The sequence below is a fragment of the Ruditapes philippinarum genome, unplaced genomic scaffold, assembly GCF_026571515.1.
Source record: "Ruditapes philippinarum isolate M1 unplaced genomic scaffold, ASM2657151v2 ctg188_1_1_1_1, whole genome shotgun sequence".
NCBI classification, from domain to species: domain Eukaryota; kingdom Metazoa; phylum Mollusca; class Bivalvia; order Venerida; family Veneridae; genus Ruditapes; species Ruditapes philippinarum.
Genome location: NW_026853980.1, coordinates 56,911 through 75,460, shown reverse-complemented (window position 1 = coordinate 75,460; position 18,550 = coordinate 56,911). Strand labels below are relative to the sequence as shown.

Below are 18,550 nucleotides of genomic sequence, written 5' to 3'. Positions count from 1 at the left end.
ATATCGTATAATTCTGTTGTAAATTCTTCTTTATATGGCAGACACCAATCATCTAGTATTTTGTTCTCCATACATCATTTGTCTAAAGTTCTGATAATTGTACTTTAGTATTCTGATAATTGCACTTTAGTACGTTAAGTGCAACCAATGATTGTCAATAAAATAAAATGTTTGTATATGGTAAATATAAATTTAAACAGCACAACCTGGACCATACGTTTTTATTTGCTAAAGCAAATGTTTCAACATACATTCACTGATGAATCATATGACATACAAAGACTTTTGGTTTTGTTGCGGCTTATGTTATTGATTGGCTAAACGAACAATGGGCTGTATTTAACGCTTTAATCATTGAATTCACATTGCAGGGTAGGTTAATTTAATCAGATAATGAACATTCTAATGCGCTAAGCATCTGTTGATGTGTTTGTTAGCCGTGTGTTTTTTATATAATGAAATGTATTCTTATTGGCTTCCATTTGCCTTTTACAGCGTTCTTTACATATTTCGCTTTTTTCTCTCTATTTTGAGGTATGAAAAATATATCCTCCTTTTCCTTTGGACTATATAGACTATATAGACAATACAAGAGTAAAACTTAAGTTAAAAAGACATAATACTCTTACAACAACATTATATGACACATGAACGAATAAGTTAACATTGAGAATTATTATATAGGCAGTTATTTTATCTTTATTTAGGATAAAAATTAGAATTGAAATCACTTTGCCTTGTATTTAAATATAGTTATCATTGAACATCATATTATTTTGGAAGGAATATAAACTTTTTTTTGCTCTGGAAAGCTCATCAAAAAAAGAATAATATCCATTTATCAAAGCCATATATTCACTGTGTGTTCTATTAACGTATGAACTATATATATACGATATGAATATACGATATTCCATTTTTCATTTTATGTATTTAACAACCCTTTGATATCCCGATGGGAAGATATACAAAATAAATCAATAATATTAGTAGGGGAAGGTACTTTTTGCATGCATGTTCAAAGCTTGTTTATCTAAAGTATTTGTTCGATGTTCTGCCGCATTTGATTCCATATACTGGCGCATTTGTACGTATAACTGGTTTTGTTCGCTCTGAAAAGATACATCAGATAGTATAATTTCAGATAAACATTTAGAATAAAATAACTGCATTTTTATACTCAAAGTGTTATCATTTCAAGCAGGTCACCGTTGTTGTTTTTGACTTTAAAAGACAATGTATATACATGATTTACTGCATGGACGACAGTAAGTTAGATTATAATTAACTTTTCTTTTCTACCGTGACATTATTAAATTATCAGAGATGCTGCTCTAAATTTTATTCTAAGAATGTTGTTATTTTAACCAAGGTCTTTAACTTATTCAATTCACAAAAATGTTGCGTTTCATTCTTAAACTAAATTCTGAAGGTATGGGAGATACTATGGTCCATGCCCAAGCAAGACACAACCTATCATTTGTTTATCAGATGTGGACAATTTTACCATTCTCACGTCAGTTTGATTTGTAGGCGAATGAAAAACTAACTGACAGACAGTTCGATTATAACGATCACGATTCCCATTTGATAAAGGATATTCGTTACTGCATTAAATCGTTCAAATTTATGATCGGCTATTTCCATAATGATAACTAATATGATCGTGCTCTCTAAAAAATCATTATATCGTTTGTAAATTTAAATTGAAGAGAATATAATGTAAATCATATAGAAATTATAAGTCTTTATATTTAACAAAATATGATTTAACTGTCTGAAACGACCTCATAGATTCTTAAGGCTAGTCCAAGTGAATTCATGCTAAACGGATAACAAATTAGAATATATATACACACAGGTTGAATTTAGTAATGGAAAACAAGTAAAATGATGATGATGATAATGATGGTGGTGGTGGTGGTAATTGTGACGGGATGATGATGATCAAACAGAGTCTGCCACATGATAACCTTTGATATTGTATGATAATGATGATGATGTTGATGGTGATGGTGAAGATGATAATGATAAAATCGAGATTGCAACATTTTGGCAATTTTTATGGCCGCAATTGTATCACTTTGCCCGATATGCATTATTGTTATTATACTTTAAGATGTTTAAAAATAGATTTTTTGCCACAACGTACAAATAAATGAAGGCCTTTTTATTAGTTCAATGCGTTTATAAGGTACCTGTTAATTTCACGCATCTTATGCGTACTTTTAAAAAAAGTATAAATTCTAAATAGCATAATAATAATACCTTTATGGCACAATCTACAAATAAAGGGTAATATTTATTGCTGATATAGAATAACAAATAACGAAAGTTTTACATTATTTATTGACCGATATCAAGGAAATGAAACAAAGTAAAAGCAATGTTACAGTTTCAATATTTATATTATAAAAATTTGGTTTATCACTTTATTATGTTCTTTTTCCAACTGTTATTAAAGATAGAGAAAATATTAAAATACATAACTCTTAAGACATGCTAAGATCATGTTACAATGTATTGTAATTTTTAAAATTAATTTACTGTAATAAACATTTCTTTGAACAAGTTCTTGATATTGAAACACAAGGAACAAACATAATTTATCGTAATACTCGTACATGTAAGTCATACTTTTACATAAATTTCTTTTACCCCCAAGTAAAAAAATGAAAATAAGAAAGTTAATTTGTTTTTATAATGCTGTCCACAAGCTATGCGATATATTTATATGATTTATACATTAACAACAAAAGGGACTATTAAAACGAAGTTTTTCCATCCCACTATTGTACCAGTATGGGTCTTTTTTCATAGTTTAATGCAAATTAAACGAACGTCTCTGAAACCACTCTACTTGTACAAATAACAAATGTTTGAACAGTTAGAACCCTCTTAAAATCTTCTTGAAATAGTCCATCACTCTGAAGGCAAATTGCATTATGATTGTATAAAAGAACATAACGATCAATAGATATATTTTTTCAACAGATCTTAATGACCTTTTAAATCATAATAACTAGCTTGATTTAAATGTATCATAATATTTTTTTGCATACCATATATACTAAATTGAAATTGGAAGGTACACTGGGGATGCTTCCCCGACCCATTTGTACCTATTGCGGGCTTATGATTTCATCATCATGCAATGTCGTTCAAATTTATGACCGGCTATTATCATAATGATAACTAATATGATAACTAAAATATCATAATATCGTTTTTAAATTTAAATCGAAGAGAATATAATGTAAATCATATAGAAATTATAATGAATTATATTTAACAAAATATGACTAAACTGTCTTAAATGACATTATAAATTCTTAAGGGGCTGCTTGGGTATGTCGTTGGGGGGATGCATCCTGTGAACGTTGCCCTTGCCTTGATCTTCATTCTTGTTTTTTAATATATCGACAAATTAAAAAAAGGATAATATATAAAATCTATAGGTCATTGACGTAGGTAGAAATGATATAATGGTTGACTTTTATTACATGAAGAATGAACATATTACAAAAAAACAATCATGTAATATTATTGCTTCAGGCGTACAAATACAAAAACACAGTAATAAAGTATCTCAAGAAGCTGTTTGCATGCGAACAAAGTCAAGGGGAAAATTTTCATAAAATTGAGAAACATGTTACATAATGTATTGTTCAATTTAGCTTAGTCATAACAGACAGACAGGCAGACAGACAGACAGACAGACAGACAGCTTTATTTCCACACCAGGTGTTAGAAATACAACATGAAGATATGCAAATAAACACATATTTAGCAATATATGGTTCCGGTAGTACTGTATGTTGTTTAGCACAGATATACTACATAATATGTATGTCGTTTGTAATTTCCAGGTAACTATGATATTATAATATAATATTTGTCGCACACGATCAATAAAGTCTAGTTTAATATTAACCGTTTTAACGAGACACTATGAATGGTACATAATATTCATACATTTAATTGAATCTATCATTCCCTGCAATGCCAGTTGTACTGGTAAAAAATCTTGCTATTATAGATAAACAGATGTAATAAATATTAGAAAGCCAATGAAAAAGGGGAATGACTTTGCTATGTTTTGAATGTGTCTTTATTTTATCAGAAAATTAAAGCGTGAAGGTAATTTATAGGAATTAATATTGTTTTGTAACAAAAATGGATATGACAAATAATGGATATGACAAATAATGGATATGACAAATAATTGATGTGATTACCTTTTACAAGGAGGTGAGAAAAACCTAAGCAATTCTATCTTCTAGAAGTTGTTTATTTCTCTTTCTCTCGAAAAAGTTTCCGGGAGAAGTGCATTTTTTGCATAAATGAAGAAGGTAAATTAGCCAAGAGGAGTTTTCTTGAACGTGATTAAAGAGAATAATGATTAAAACAAATTGATAGAAGATATATGAGAGTGGGTCATCACCCTACTTTTAAAGACCCATTATGTTCCAAAAATGATTTTATTTTCATACCTTTTTTGTGTCCCGTAATAGTTTCCAAACAATTACTGTTTGCTCAATTACCTAAACCATTCTTTGCTGCGGTTACATTTTGGTAATTAGTAAAATTGTAGTGATTTAGTATTTAAAATGGAAGTAAAAATAAAGTGGTTTAATATTATGAATGAAAGTCACAATACTACTTTGTTTCCATTTTACTACTTTTATGACAAATAATTTCATATTCAGAGCTACTTTTTCAGGTGACAAGCATAATATGCTCTAAAAACTATTAGTTAAAGATTATACAACCCATGTTTGCCTTTTTCTAAAGAATGAAACATAATTCATTGCTGAGGTTTAATGTGCCTTTTAGTTATCTGCTCCTGAAAAAAAAGTGTTTTATTGCTCTTTTGACGGCTACAATACCAGCTCATTACCGTCTGTATACTTTTGTTATGTTAGTTTGCATTTCAAAAATATCTGCTATATAAAATATTAACTTATGACAGACGATCTTTTAGTTGTGTAAAAAAGTTCTCACAGAATATGTCACACGTATAGAATTACAAATATTATATAAATATGATACTTACACGTAATTGATGGCTTCATACAGAACATATCCAATACACATGTCACGTGGACACAGTTTCGTTACAACCAATCTGTATTTCATTTCAACAAAGAAACATTATAGGTCACCTAACAAGGGTACAGTTGAAAATGATAAGGTTCAGATTGTTTGAGATTGATCATTATGCAAGCTACCTTCCACAACTTTTAACACCAGCTTCGGTAAATTCCAAAAGCCTGAAAACTTAAGAATTAAAAAAATTTACATATTTCAACTGATGAATTTATAACGGTATACTTTGAAGAAGAAAAAAGACGGTATTTACTAATATTTAAATTTGAAATCGATATTGGAATCTTACCTTGGTTTAATTTATTATTAAACAAGTTGTATGTCATTTTGCACAATAAAAATGATAATTCTGGACAAAGTGCTGTGAGCGAATGATAGTAAAGTTTGAATACAGTATTTACGAGTAAATATACAGACTTGACATCAATCTCATATAAAGGTATGTGGGGGTGGGGATTGGGTCTTGACCCGTCATGTCAATATTAATCTGTAAACGCCCTCTAATGCGAGAGTGTTCATAAGAAACGAGTCCACTAGGTTGCACGCAGCTTTTAAATAGATAAAATACAAAAGCGACATGTCACAAAAAGTGATGTAACAGTATAAAAGTTGTATTTTTGGACCCAGCCGTTGGGAAATGATGATGTCAAACGAGCAAACAATACCACAGATATTTTTGATATATTCATGTCCCCCTTCCATATGTATGCTATAATGAGTTTGACTTTCCTTTTCGTTAATAACCAGTGTTAAATACCGTACTAGTAAATGAAAGGTTATATGCTAAATGACCTTCACTCTCCATAATTATAATTATCTAATACTTGTTAAACACTCGGTATACTATAAATAGAAATATCATTTACATCTCTAGTCAATCCTGGTAATTATGATTGTGTTATCTCATGAATAATAAATTTGACTGGAGTCTGGCCCGCGTTGTGGTATATTTAGTTGACTTTTCATAAGGCAGCATTCCTAAACACCCTATGCTAATTTCTATGAAAATTTTATAACTGTATTTTAAAGGTAAAGTATTGTCAAGTAACGTTATTATATAAGTAAATAGTATAAGTAAAATCTACGAAAATTACAAACAAATAGGTAAGAATTCAAAAATAAATAAATTGATTAATAAATAAATAAATAAAAACATACCAAGTTAGTCACACAAGAGAAATATGATGATAAATACAAATACTGTACTACAAAATCAGTCAGTCAGTAATTGCATATAACATGTGAATTATTTCCTGAAACTTTTTACTAGTTTTTCTCAAGGTTGAATTTCTTGAAATATTTTTGACTTATGTGGATGCATGCAGCTTTAAATAGGTAATGATTTGGAAGAGATCAATACGTACCTCGATAATACACTCTTAATTACGTTTAATTAACGTGCAAGATATTTTATTGGAATACCACTCATAAGTCAGCGCGCATGATGATGGCCGATATGACAAAATAATATTATCGACCGTTATATACGGGTTTTCGTATGGTTTGTGTAGAGTTTATAATTATCCCATATCACTATAACAATAAATGTATCTTAAATGAGTTTGCCCATCTTTCAATCACTTTAAAGAAAATCTTCAAAGTATTTCCTGGCTGAAAACCGAAAAGTGCTACGAACCTAATGGGCGATTTTGGTATGTACTAGTCGCATTTCAAGATTTGTTGCACACTATTTACTTCAAGAGTATCGATATGACCGGTTACTTAATATCATTTTGACGCTTATATAGTCCGGCAGAGTAGCTTAATGGGCATCGAATTAGAAATACAGGTGTCGCAAGTTCGATCCACGTGCGAGGCGAAAAATTCTTCGTGACAGTTCAACAGGGACATTGGGTCTAATGGTTAATTGTTTCTCACTCATGATTTAAAAATCATATGGCATTTATTATATAATTTAGTAGTTGGTCACTTGCAGAGCAATTGGTAATTACTGGTTAGTTATTCAGGAAAACCGGTTACATGTATAGGCGATCAACCGCCGGGATATAACCAAAATGTGTTATAATCGGCGTATAAAATAGGGGAAAAAAGAGAAGGAAAGAATTTAAAATCACGGAAAATTGTTATATATTCCGTTATACCAAAAGTAAAAGCCGAATATATCAGGATACACTATATTTCAAACAATCAAGCCGCCAAACTTTACGTAGACATGTTCATAAAATACACTAAAATATGCTATTCTTGTTGCATACGCTTGCATGCTTATTTACTCTTAGAAATAAAATATCAATTTGAGACAAATTATTGCCACAAACCTACAATTATTATCAAGCCAATAGGGTCAACGGTGAATAATGTCATCTGATAGGGGACGACTAATAACATTAAGAGGCAGTTAAATGCGACTAAATCCTATGAGATGTGATATGAATATTTGTCGTCTGCTTAAATAGTTACAGCAGACGAACCAGATAAATGTAAGTGCCTACAAGATCAGATAGGGAAAGAATATGGTAAAAGTTATATTATACCTTCAGAAAAGACTTTCTATCCATATTTACAAGATTAAAAGTTCGAAAATGCTGCAAAATATCTACTATAAAAGCAAACGATACTAAATAAAGTCTCTCCTGATTTTTAATTATTTTACGAGGGAATGACCAGGAATTCGTTTTTATAATTTTCATAAATTTCATATTATTTGTACTAAATTCAAACCTGCGCAAAGTTTGAGTTTTCTTCTATGTAAATGCAAGATATTAATAATTTACTGTCATTCAGTACCGTTTCAGGCCGCATTAAATAACCACGGGAACGCTAAGCGGCGCAGCTCAAAGAATATATAAAGTATAATGAAATTTCATAATACACCAACCTGCCTGAATCAAAAATGGTCAAAAATTCGGCGGAGCTTTTTGTAAAACCCGAAACATGTCATGCTAAAATTTCACGTTATTTGAATTTTGGATTTGTTTGTAATCGATTTTCAACGGCTTGTATAGCTGCAACGTTTGTTTAATCAAAAACGACTTCATTAAGGCATCCGGGAAACGGCCCTTTCTCATAATATGTTATCATCATGAATATGTTTTACGTCAGTAATAGTCTGTGAATAAGATTCTGTTCTGTTCTGATATCCCTAGATAGATAATGTAATAAAACAATTGATTGACAGAAATAGTGTGTAACTCGGTGATAAATGTGACATTTCTTGAAGACAAATTTATTTTAGCGCGTGAAAATTGATGAAATTGATTGTAAATACATTCAAACAATTTTCTGATATGATTCTTTTGTTTATTTCGAGATTTTTCTCTATTTTCAAGAACTAATTTAATTATTCACATGTTGTAGGTTAGACCTCGGTTTAATTATAGATGGTCAACACAATTTTATCAACATGCCATTGAAAGTGAAAAACTGGTCAACAACACGAAAAAAAGAAAACAAAACAGTATTATCATAAACTGTAAAATTGTATTGAGCAGAACACCGGCAGCTGGTCCTCAGATACAATTCTGGTCTTTGCTCATTTATCGCCATCCCAATTTCTTCATTTTGTCTGCCGATGCCCTGTGCCTTCTCCATGACGTGCACATGCCGGGGGTACTGAGAAGCGGTGTCGCGTGATTATCACACGGGCGTATATATTACTACTCGTGTGAAAATCACGTGACACCGGTAATTACTCGGTACTGACTTTTATTTTTGTTATAGATTACGCTGTTCAACAGCGTGACAAAGTAAATTAATATATACATTATATATTGGCCATATATCTTCTTTTTGTTTAAAGTTATTACACACGTGTCTATATACACAAGTTTTATTTTAAGCAGACGATGCTGAAATTGAGATAAATGTTAGTCATAAATATTAAAATTGGAAAATAAAATCACTGGGGAGTTGCTGGTTTATTTGTAGGCTATGTCAATTGATAGGAGAAAATTGAGATCAATTGTTGATACATAGATTATGCTGGAGTTGTCAAGAAGAATAGATTCAAATTACCGTACAAATTATCCGGGGTTTATATGAGTTATTTTCCGGTAAATTTATATTTATGACACTCTTGTCACGTGCAATAATATCACATATCGACGTCTCAATGTGTGCAACTTGGTCTGTGATTTTCTTGACAACGTGCAGAATAGTTTAGCTTGAAATCCTCGGCGTTTTTGCAATAGCAATAACCGGAAAGAGTACACATTAATAAGTGCAGGTCAAAATAGCCCTCACCACGCTTAATATCTTGAATGGATTTTCCCGTCATTCAATCTGAACGAAACCATTCATCATTTTTAGGGAAAATTTTCAAAATATATGCTGACTTAATAGCGAACAATGCAGAATCAGTCGCAACTTCTCGGCCCTTTCCGTCAAACTTCGGCTAAGAACCTCGGACACATTCGTAAGATTCCACAGAATGGATAATTATGGTATTTCGTTCTAGCCTACGCTAAGAAGTTAGTCATGTAAACCAATAGTAATTTAATGCTAGAGGAGTTGTCAATGTTTTAATTTTCAAATATGTATAACACGATGGGTATATAATTAAATATGCACTGTATATAGGGAATGAGGAAAAAGCTAAAAGCACTTTTTTGAGATAGATAGAAGACTTTTTACACTTGTCAGACATTTGTCATTAACATTTGATTGAAATTTATTTTTAGAACAAGACGCATGGGAAAGTAAAAAGAAAAGAAAGAGAAGAGGCGTTAAGTGTCATAAAAGGCATAAATGTCTTCATGCATAAAAAAGAATGTCTTCTTTCCACTTCAAATTTGCAACACCCCTTGTACATTATACAACTGTTTGTATCTATTTTGACACACTCACTTTGTTCAATATTGCGCATGTTGCTATAAGGCATTGCGGAATATTAATTAGATATACTTGTATGTTTTACTAATAAGGCATTGCGGAATATTAATTAGATATATGAGCCGCGTCATGACAAAACCAACATAATGGCTTTGCGACCAGCATGGATCCAGACCAGACTGCGCATCCGCGTAGTCTGAACAGGATCCATGCTGTTCGCTTACCAACTCTATTACAAGTAGAGAAACTGATAGCGAACAGCATGGACGCGCAGGCTGGTCTGGATCCATGCTGGTCGCAAAACCACTATGTTGGCTTTGTCGTGACGCGGCTCATATATGTTTTACGTAAATTAAAGATAACATCAATGTACAGGAATAGAACTGGTTGCCACCTTTGTCGATTTAAAACACATTTATTTTTGTATAGATGGGGTTTCTGTGTAAATTAGATACTTTTATATTTCCAGAATTTTCTGCAAATGTCGCAGTTTTATTTTAAGATATAAATTTCTTTTTCTGCATTTTAACTAAGGACTATTTCCTCCTAAACGTGCGTTTAAAAAACATGCATGGCCTTACTATTTGGGCCGGGGGGAAACGACATCACTGTATCTATGTTGTAAACCGTAGCAGGCTAGATGACGTTACGAGGCAAAAGCTGTTTATAAATATTGAAAATTACTATAATTTGTAGAAAATTACACTGTATAGCAAAGGATTACACTGTACGAGTATTGTTATAGTAATATGTCGAAGAATTTTATATAGTATAGAGCGGATATATAATATATGTGTTTAAAACGATAGGCTGTGAAATAATAATGTATACTTTAATAGGGAAAAACTATTAATTAGTTTTATAGTTTATACCGTTACATACGGTTATCTTTATTTTGAAATTGGATATACAGATGCATCTAAAGATCGTATATACATGTATTAAGATATAACAATTTACATGTATTGTCAAAAAGTGGAGTTTGAATGGGTAAAGCAAAGGTAAACACATGCTAATAAATCTTAATTTAGTATAACAATGATTAACTTTACATGAGCGTGCAGTGTTTTGTAATATTTTTTTATATTAGAATAAGACACAATATATGTTTAAGAGAATTTTGACTAGATTTATTCAATAGTCACGTGCACAATCATAATGACATCTATCTCGGTTTTTCTTATCATAACAAATGAACTAATTTGTTCTGTACAAACCAATTCTTTACTAAGTATAAACATTTTCAATTTTTGTAGCAATTATAGAGTAATAAATTGTTCGTGCTAATAAATGGATAGTTTTTCAACGCTTTATATTACGGTATATACAAATTTATGTATTAATAATGTAACATATTAACTTCATACGTGCCTGATTTACAGAATTCTATATATTTTCCCCCAATGATTCTGTTTAATTAGTTATTAGATTTGATATATCCATTCAATACAATAATAAGACCATTGTTAAATGAACAAATAACTATTTAACTTTCATCAGCCGTCATAAGTCATAAGGTAAATGTAAGTTGAACAATTAACGTTTATTTGTCACCTTTATTATTATCATTATTTAGTTTTGAATATTTTTGAAAGGTTATATATGGCCGTATATAAACGATTATTTGCGTATATAACAAGTTCCGCTAGCCGTGAGTTATACATATATTGCAAACAATTGTTTAAATACGGCCCTATAATCTGTCAAATTGATTTGTAACCAATATATAACACAAACTTCCTGTATTTGACCAAAAAAAAATGAAATTAATTTCATAAATTGACAGTAAACGTGTATATTGTTTATATGAACGAAACGATTATCCAATGAAAAGCCGGCGTAACTTATACATGTACAGTACTATAAGACAATTTATATGGCGCTTATGTGTACATCATAATATGCTTACATTTTAGCAACATACTGACAAACAGTGTTGAAATATAGTAAAAAAGTATACATGAAACCTCCACAGAGTGGACGGTGCCATGTATTTGTGTTTATCAATCAACAAGGGTATTGAGAGATCAATTTCTAATGACGTGCTTTAATGAATCTATATCTATGAATTATTTATTTATATTCATATTACACTCCGACTTTTCAGATAATGTGTTCCTAATTTCTAGATAATAACTTAATGACATCCAATTCTATCCAATGCAAAATGAATGATATATAAGTGAATTATAGCTTCACACATAATACGATATTAGGTTAACATGTTCAATAGTATTCTATGTACGTGTGAATTAAGATGAGGTCAGCGATAATAATATACAGTAAAAACCCGCTTGTAACGATATTCAGGGGACCGCTGAATTTATATCGTTATATCCGGATATCTTTATATCCGAGAGGCAACCAGTTTGAAAACAAGAGTCGGGACCGCTGCATACATGTAAGCATCGTTATATGCGGTGTATCGTTTTAAGCGATATCATTATAAGTGGAGTTTACTGAAAAAAATATTTTTTTTTTATTCTAAAAAACACTTCACAGGGCATGTTCAATATATTCGTAATGAAGATCAAGACGTCAAGTCGATAATACAGAACTTTGTTATAAAAAAAACTTTTGGTTATATGGTAATATGGCCGAATAAAAACTTGTATTAGCAAATATGATCGGAATCTTGAGGCTGGGGTTATATTGCTAACGACTGTTTATAATTTACCAGAAATATTTATAAAGATTGTTGAACTATTCCTTTACCAATGCAAAAAAAATTCGTAAGCTTAACATGCTTATTATCTTAAACTGACGTGTCTGTCATCCAATCTTGACAATACAAATTCCTAACGTCTTTAGGAAATCCCCCCCCCCCCTCCAAATAAAAAAAAGAAACAAAATGAAAAAATACAGACTAAATAACAGTGCAGACCGTCTTCCGGAGGCCCCTGGTCTTGGTCTGCACTTGTCTCATGGAAAAAGGCAGCTGCCGCAAATACACTTAAGGTTGACTTTTGAGGCAGTCGTGTAGATGTCGCAATTAATTACCGGAAATCGGCGTTCAAAACTTGCGATATTACATATAATATACTTCAAATATCCATGTATATAAGTTTATTGTAGTAATCTATTGGATATGTGTTATGTTTTAGATGTGTTACGTATATATATTCTAAAGTACGTATTTTATTGTCTAAATGTATTATACATGTTTATTAAACATGTTCTATTATACAGAGTATTAATTCAAAACATGTTTTAATGTATACGCGTATTATATAGGTGTTATTATATCTTACATGTTTTATTGTATTTTAAGTGTATAAACATGTTTTATTGTACATTGTTTTAATTCAAGCATGTTTTATTGTTAGAAGTGTATTATACATGTTTTATTATACACTGTGTAATTTAAAAACATGTTTTATTGTATAAATGTATCAAAAATGTTTTATTCTACATGTTTCATAATACATATTTTATTCTATACGTGTATCGCATACGTTTACTGTTTTATGTTTTATTGTATACACCTATTGTATACCTTTTCTTTATATCATTTTATTATTTTTTTCAGTCACGTGACACATTGAGATTTAACAATCAATGCTGAGATATGATAACAGACATCACAGTGTGACAGAGGAAGTTGTTACAACAGATGGCATCGAGAATATTGACACAGTGCGTCAATAGATATGCCCCAAGCCTTTAATATTGACGTGCCAATACTTCCAGTAAATTGTTATTTTCTCAGCGTTATGAATGCTAAGATATTAAGAATGTTATAGGCAATGTTCGATCACCCGTCGGGTGACTCTTGTGTGTGACAAAACATTAGTAGAAACAAAAAAATATTTATTTGGATTTACACCATTGCCATTCATACGATTTTTCCAAGTGTTGCATAAAAGCGCTTTGATGTGTGTTATTTGTTCAGAGTAAAGCAATTTTTTGGTGTCTCAAAATTTCGAAGGAACGTATAAAAAGTTATATTCTAAATATACATTGTAAAAGAGAGTAAAATCAAATGATCAAAAATATTCAACCTACCAGTTTTAATTTTTCGACTTCGTAAACAAGATATTTTTTCTGTTCGTTTTTGGAATATCATAACAACACAAAATGGGAGATTATTCAACAGTGCAAGAAGGTGCCGCTCCTCAAACCGAGGTTGCATCAAGTGGTGTGATTCTCGGATCCGGAGACGCGTCTCCGTCAACCGACGAGAAAATTTCGTTCTGGAAATTATTCAAGAAGCACAAACTTTCTGTGCTGGTAGATTGTCTAGTGTTTGGAATATTTGGAATGGGCGTTGCATTTTTAGGACCAACCCTTTTTGATCTGGGATGCCAGACAAATTCAGATTTGAAACAAATGAACTGGGTGTTTTTCGTACAGCTTCTGATGACTATGATCGGATCTATATCCGCCGGATATTTGACCGGAAGGTGAGTAAATACCGAAATTAGTGTAAATACCGAAAAGTTTCATTTTATAGTAATAATTATTATAATTATTAATTTATCTTGATTATAGAAGAAATTAATTAATCAATCAGTAATGATTCACCGTGATAATCAATGAATGAAAGAGAGCGAATGGACGGCGGCGAAGGAGGGGTGAGGGCTGTAAGGGAAAGGATGGGCGGTTGCCAGTATAAAGAAAATCGGCTTTTTCGTTTCAATATAAATCGTTTATGTCCATAAAGAATCGATTTTGTAAGAATTTAATATTAGCAAGTAGAAAAAAAAGCACCTTGCCATGTCTTTTCATAACGCTGTGCACAATTCATTAGGCACCTTCCCAATATACTCTTATGATAACCCGGATATCGACTAGTAATATCTTTTTCTCAATCATCTGTCATAAGATTAATCTATGCAAAGTATCAACATGTTGTACATTCTAACATGCAATGCAGTTGTACATTTTCGTGTACAAGATGTATTCGAATAATGGGTTGTAATTGTCGTCTCGCGTGTTCAACATACATAAGAGCAGAGTTTGTTTGAAAATCTTGATAGATTGGCTGCAATGCATATTGGATAACCTTGCAGGTATATTTATCAATTCAAATGGAATGCCTACATTGAATTCGCAGTCGAATCGTAGCAAATATCGCGAACGCATTCAATATAGATTTGAAAAAAACTCAATGGTGTTTGATAAATATTCTGCAGATGAACATGAAATCTAGAAAATAAATATCCCGATCAGCTAAACTAAGTAAAATAAAAATGTGCCTGGCAGCAAATCACCATTTTCAGCACATTAAAACTGCGGTTTAAATATTTGAACAACATACTTCTTTTTGAGACTTCACCGCTTCTATCCGGTTTTAAATGATTTTGAAATAAGAGAAGTAGCTGCAAGTATCAATTTGCTTACGAGTACCGCCATTCAAGTCAACTCTATTTTTAGCTCTGCATTCGGATATATATGTGCTTGGCCAATCGCATCATCTCGGCCCTTTCCGTCAAACTTCGGATAAGGACCTCGAACACAACAAAACGGGCTAACCTACGCTTAGAAACTATAGTTACAAAATGCTGGTATCTGTATCTAAAATTTATACAAATATATCGAGTTTTTGTTTACATCTAAAACCAAATGAAAGACCTTATTTCAATCCGTATTAAGTCCGAGGTTATCATGTATAATAACCGAGGTATTCTGAATGGTACTTGGCGTTAAGTGCGCGTTTTAAATATATGAATATCACATCTCACTGAGGGTGATATGATGTTAACAAAAGACAAGTACTGCCAACCGAGGTGTTTGTTATCTTGTCAAGGATTGACATTGTGTCCTATCACCCTTTATTGGGATGTCATAGTTATTTTATTTCAACCGATTAAATCTGTATTCAAATGAAGACCTCAAACAAAGTAGCCTTGAACAATCCCTTTAAATGTCTGCACATAAAGTGAACAATCCCTTTAAATTCCTGCACCTAGTATGTGAGTGAGGACCGTTTTTCGTAATGTTGCCATTTTATATTACGAAGTTTTGCCCTCTGGCTAGTCACATAAGTCTATATAGTAAATAAATCACGTGAAGTATAATGATATGCATATATTAGCTCTTTAACACAGGGTAATTATCCATGGGGCGTTAAGCTGTAATTATTGTCTGGCTCATGTTGAAGCATGAATTACTAATATGACGACCTATTATAAATAGTGATGGTAGATTATTTCTGGAGATCAATACGCATGCCTAGTAAACAACACAGCTACCTTTTTAGGAAGTATACGGTAAAATGCTATCTCACTAGCCAAATTTCTAATGTCAACAAAGGTATACTGTTGTCTTATTTGCTAATGGCCTTATACATTCAAGTTATTTTTAACTTTAATACGGAAAGTTGAGGAAAAAATAGTCAAAAATAAATTAAAATCGCATTTTTGTGCTATTCGTGGTCGATTTGAGTAAAAAGCGTTGCAACGATTTTGAATTTTTGGTTATTTTTCGCAATCAGAATAGATATTTTGGACTGACTGAGTGAGTGAATAACTTGAAATTTTGCACACAAGTATTTGATCTAGACCTGCATCAAATGGCAAATTAATCTCGAAAACAATATTGCCTGTCCGTTATGTCAAAAAACCTCAGGGAAGTCCCTTTAAGATATGTGCGTTATGCAGATTTTTTTGACATGGTATTTAACATGAGTTTTGTAAAGTAATAAGCGACTCTTTCATAAAATGATCCTAGATATTGATGGTTTATACAAGTATATATACACGTACATTTTATCAAATGTGTGCCAAATTTGGTATATACAGCCTGTATAACAAGTCTACAAATTTATATATCAATTTCATTTCTAAGATTAGACAATAAATCAAATCAGATTTTGAGACAAAAAGGTCTGAAAAATAAATAAATATCGCAATGTATGTTTTCCAAGGACGCTGTAAATATGTATATATTTGCAGAGATAGATCAATATATCTTGGCGCATTGTTGAAATAACATATTAAACCACTAAGAGTTTATAATAAATATTCCATCGTTTAATAAGTTTCCCATGTAACTTTGTTTTGGAGAGCGCCGTTGAATCCTTTGGGAAATCATCCGTTGTAGCATCGTTGGTTTTGTTTTATATATTAATAATCAATAACCAATAAGCGCGCCAGAAAGGTCTTGTAACTTTTAACACTGCCGCAGTGCGTATTGTGTTTAACATCAAAACAAATAGCGCATCTCCCATTGGCATTTATCGTTATTAGTTTTCTATTATCCGCAGTAAATCAACTTAAATGATGATGATGATACGAAAAAATGTACATGTAGTTATAAATATAATATAGCAAAATTATTTAACATGCAAATTATATAACACAAATATAACCGTATATATTACAGAGTAATTCAATATCAAATCGACCAAACGCGTTGAATATATGACTTTAAACTATTTTTGTAATTATTATGGCGTGTTAAAATTAAATATGCATTTCTGTAATCAATGATATCCATTCAAAGCAAAAGCCAATAATGTTGTTTTTCAATATATACTTTAGAGGATTTTGTTTATAAATAAGTTACCTATACAAGGCAGTATTGGTCTAAAGAGTCAGAAATGCCTGCATCGCAACCTATGTGTATTTGGCCTAAGCCATATTTGAGTCACAACCGCGTTCCTCTTATGTAACCAAAAGTGGTTTGTTCAACGAGCAATCTTAACAACTTAACAATTTTTCTAAGTTCAAACAATTAACTTTATTTTTACAAACCGAGTTTAAATATTTATAGCTTTGTTAAAAACTAGAATTACATTCACAGGATACCAGGATACAATGTGGTTTTTGACATGTAATAACACGGACTATTTTGTGTTGTGTTATTAGGTTTGTTCCGGCGCATATCTTGCTCTGTATCGGTATGACCGGATTACCAATCACGATGTTTCTAATACCGGCGTGTAGAGTGCTGGCCGAACTACTTATTAATCTGATGGTGATGGGGTGGTTCATGGGATGTGTCGATTGTGTCGCTAATCTGAGAATGATTCTACGGTTTGATACCAATGTCACACCATTCTTGCAGGTAAATACATAATCACTGTAACTGCTAAATACAAAATGAAATTTGAATAAGGTCGCTCTTATAGTTTGATTTAGAATATGACACTGTTAAAACTATACAGGAAATGAATAACCGCACTGTCATTTTTTATATAAAATAAATAAAAGAGGAAGACCAAGAAATCAAGTTTTTCGATTTGATATCGACAGAATAGAGAACGTTTCATGTAACACCAAATGTAAAATAAGGATAACATTATGAAGAAATGCAAAGCCGTGATTAGATGAAAATACAGTCAAACCTTTTAACAGAGGCCTTCCAATGGACAGAGACCAGACATGTTCTTATATAATAGACAAGTGCTTCTTATTCGGAGGTTACTATACTTTAAAGTAATAATGAAGGGTTGTCTCAGAGTGTATGAACACAGTGGCGTTTATTCAGAGATGGTCCTTAATACAGGTTTTACTGTATATTACCTTTGGTTTTATCAAGAAATAAAAATGCTTGATTTTGAAGTATACCTTTTCATTTTTTTCGTAGAAAAACCTCGTACATGAGATGTAAAAAGCATATTTAATACCAGGAGCAGTTTGTCGTTTTTTCGGTACAGTAATGTACTTAACATAATAATAAAATAAGCTGCACTTTATTTTTACAG

The 18,550-nt window shown here is 31.5% G+C and overlaps 1 protein-coding gene across 3 annotated transcripts in view; it reads left to right on the top strand.

Moving 5' to 3' along the window:
* Positions 1–18,550, top strand: part of LOC132738606 (major facilitator superfamily domain-containing protein 4A-like) — a 75,368-nt gene that overhangs the window by 45,223 nt on the left and 11,595 nt on the right. For all 3 annotated transcript variants that reach the window (XM_060726147.1, XM_060726149.1, XM_060726148.1), the window contains exons 2-3: positions 13,430–14,303; positions 17,712–17,910. In XM_060726147.1, the coding sequence (XP_060582130.1) occupies positions 13,978–14,303; positions 17,712–17,910 (525 nt within the window). In that variant the 5' untranslated portion in view covers positions 13,430–13,977. The remainder of the gene's footprint in view (positions 1–13,429; positions 14,304–17,711; positions 17,911–18,550) is intronic.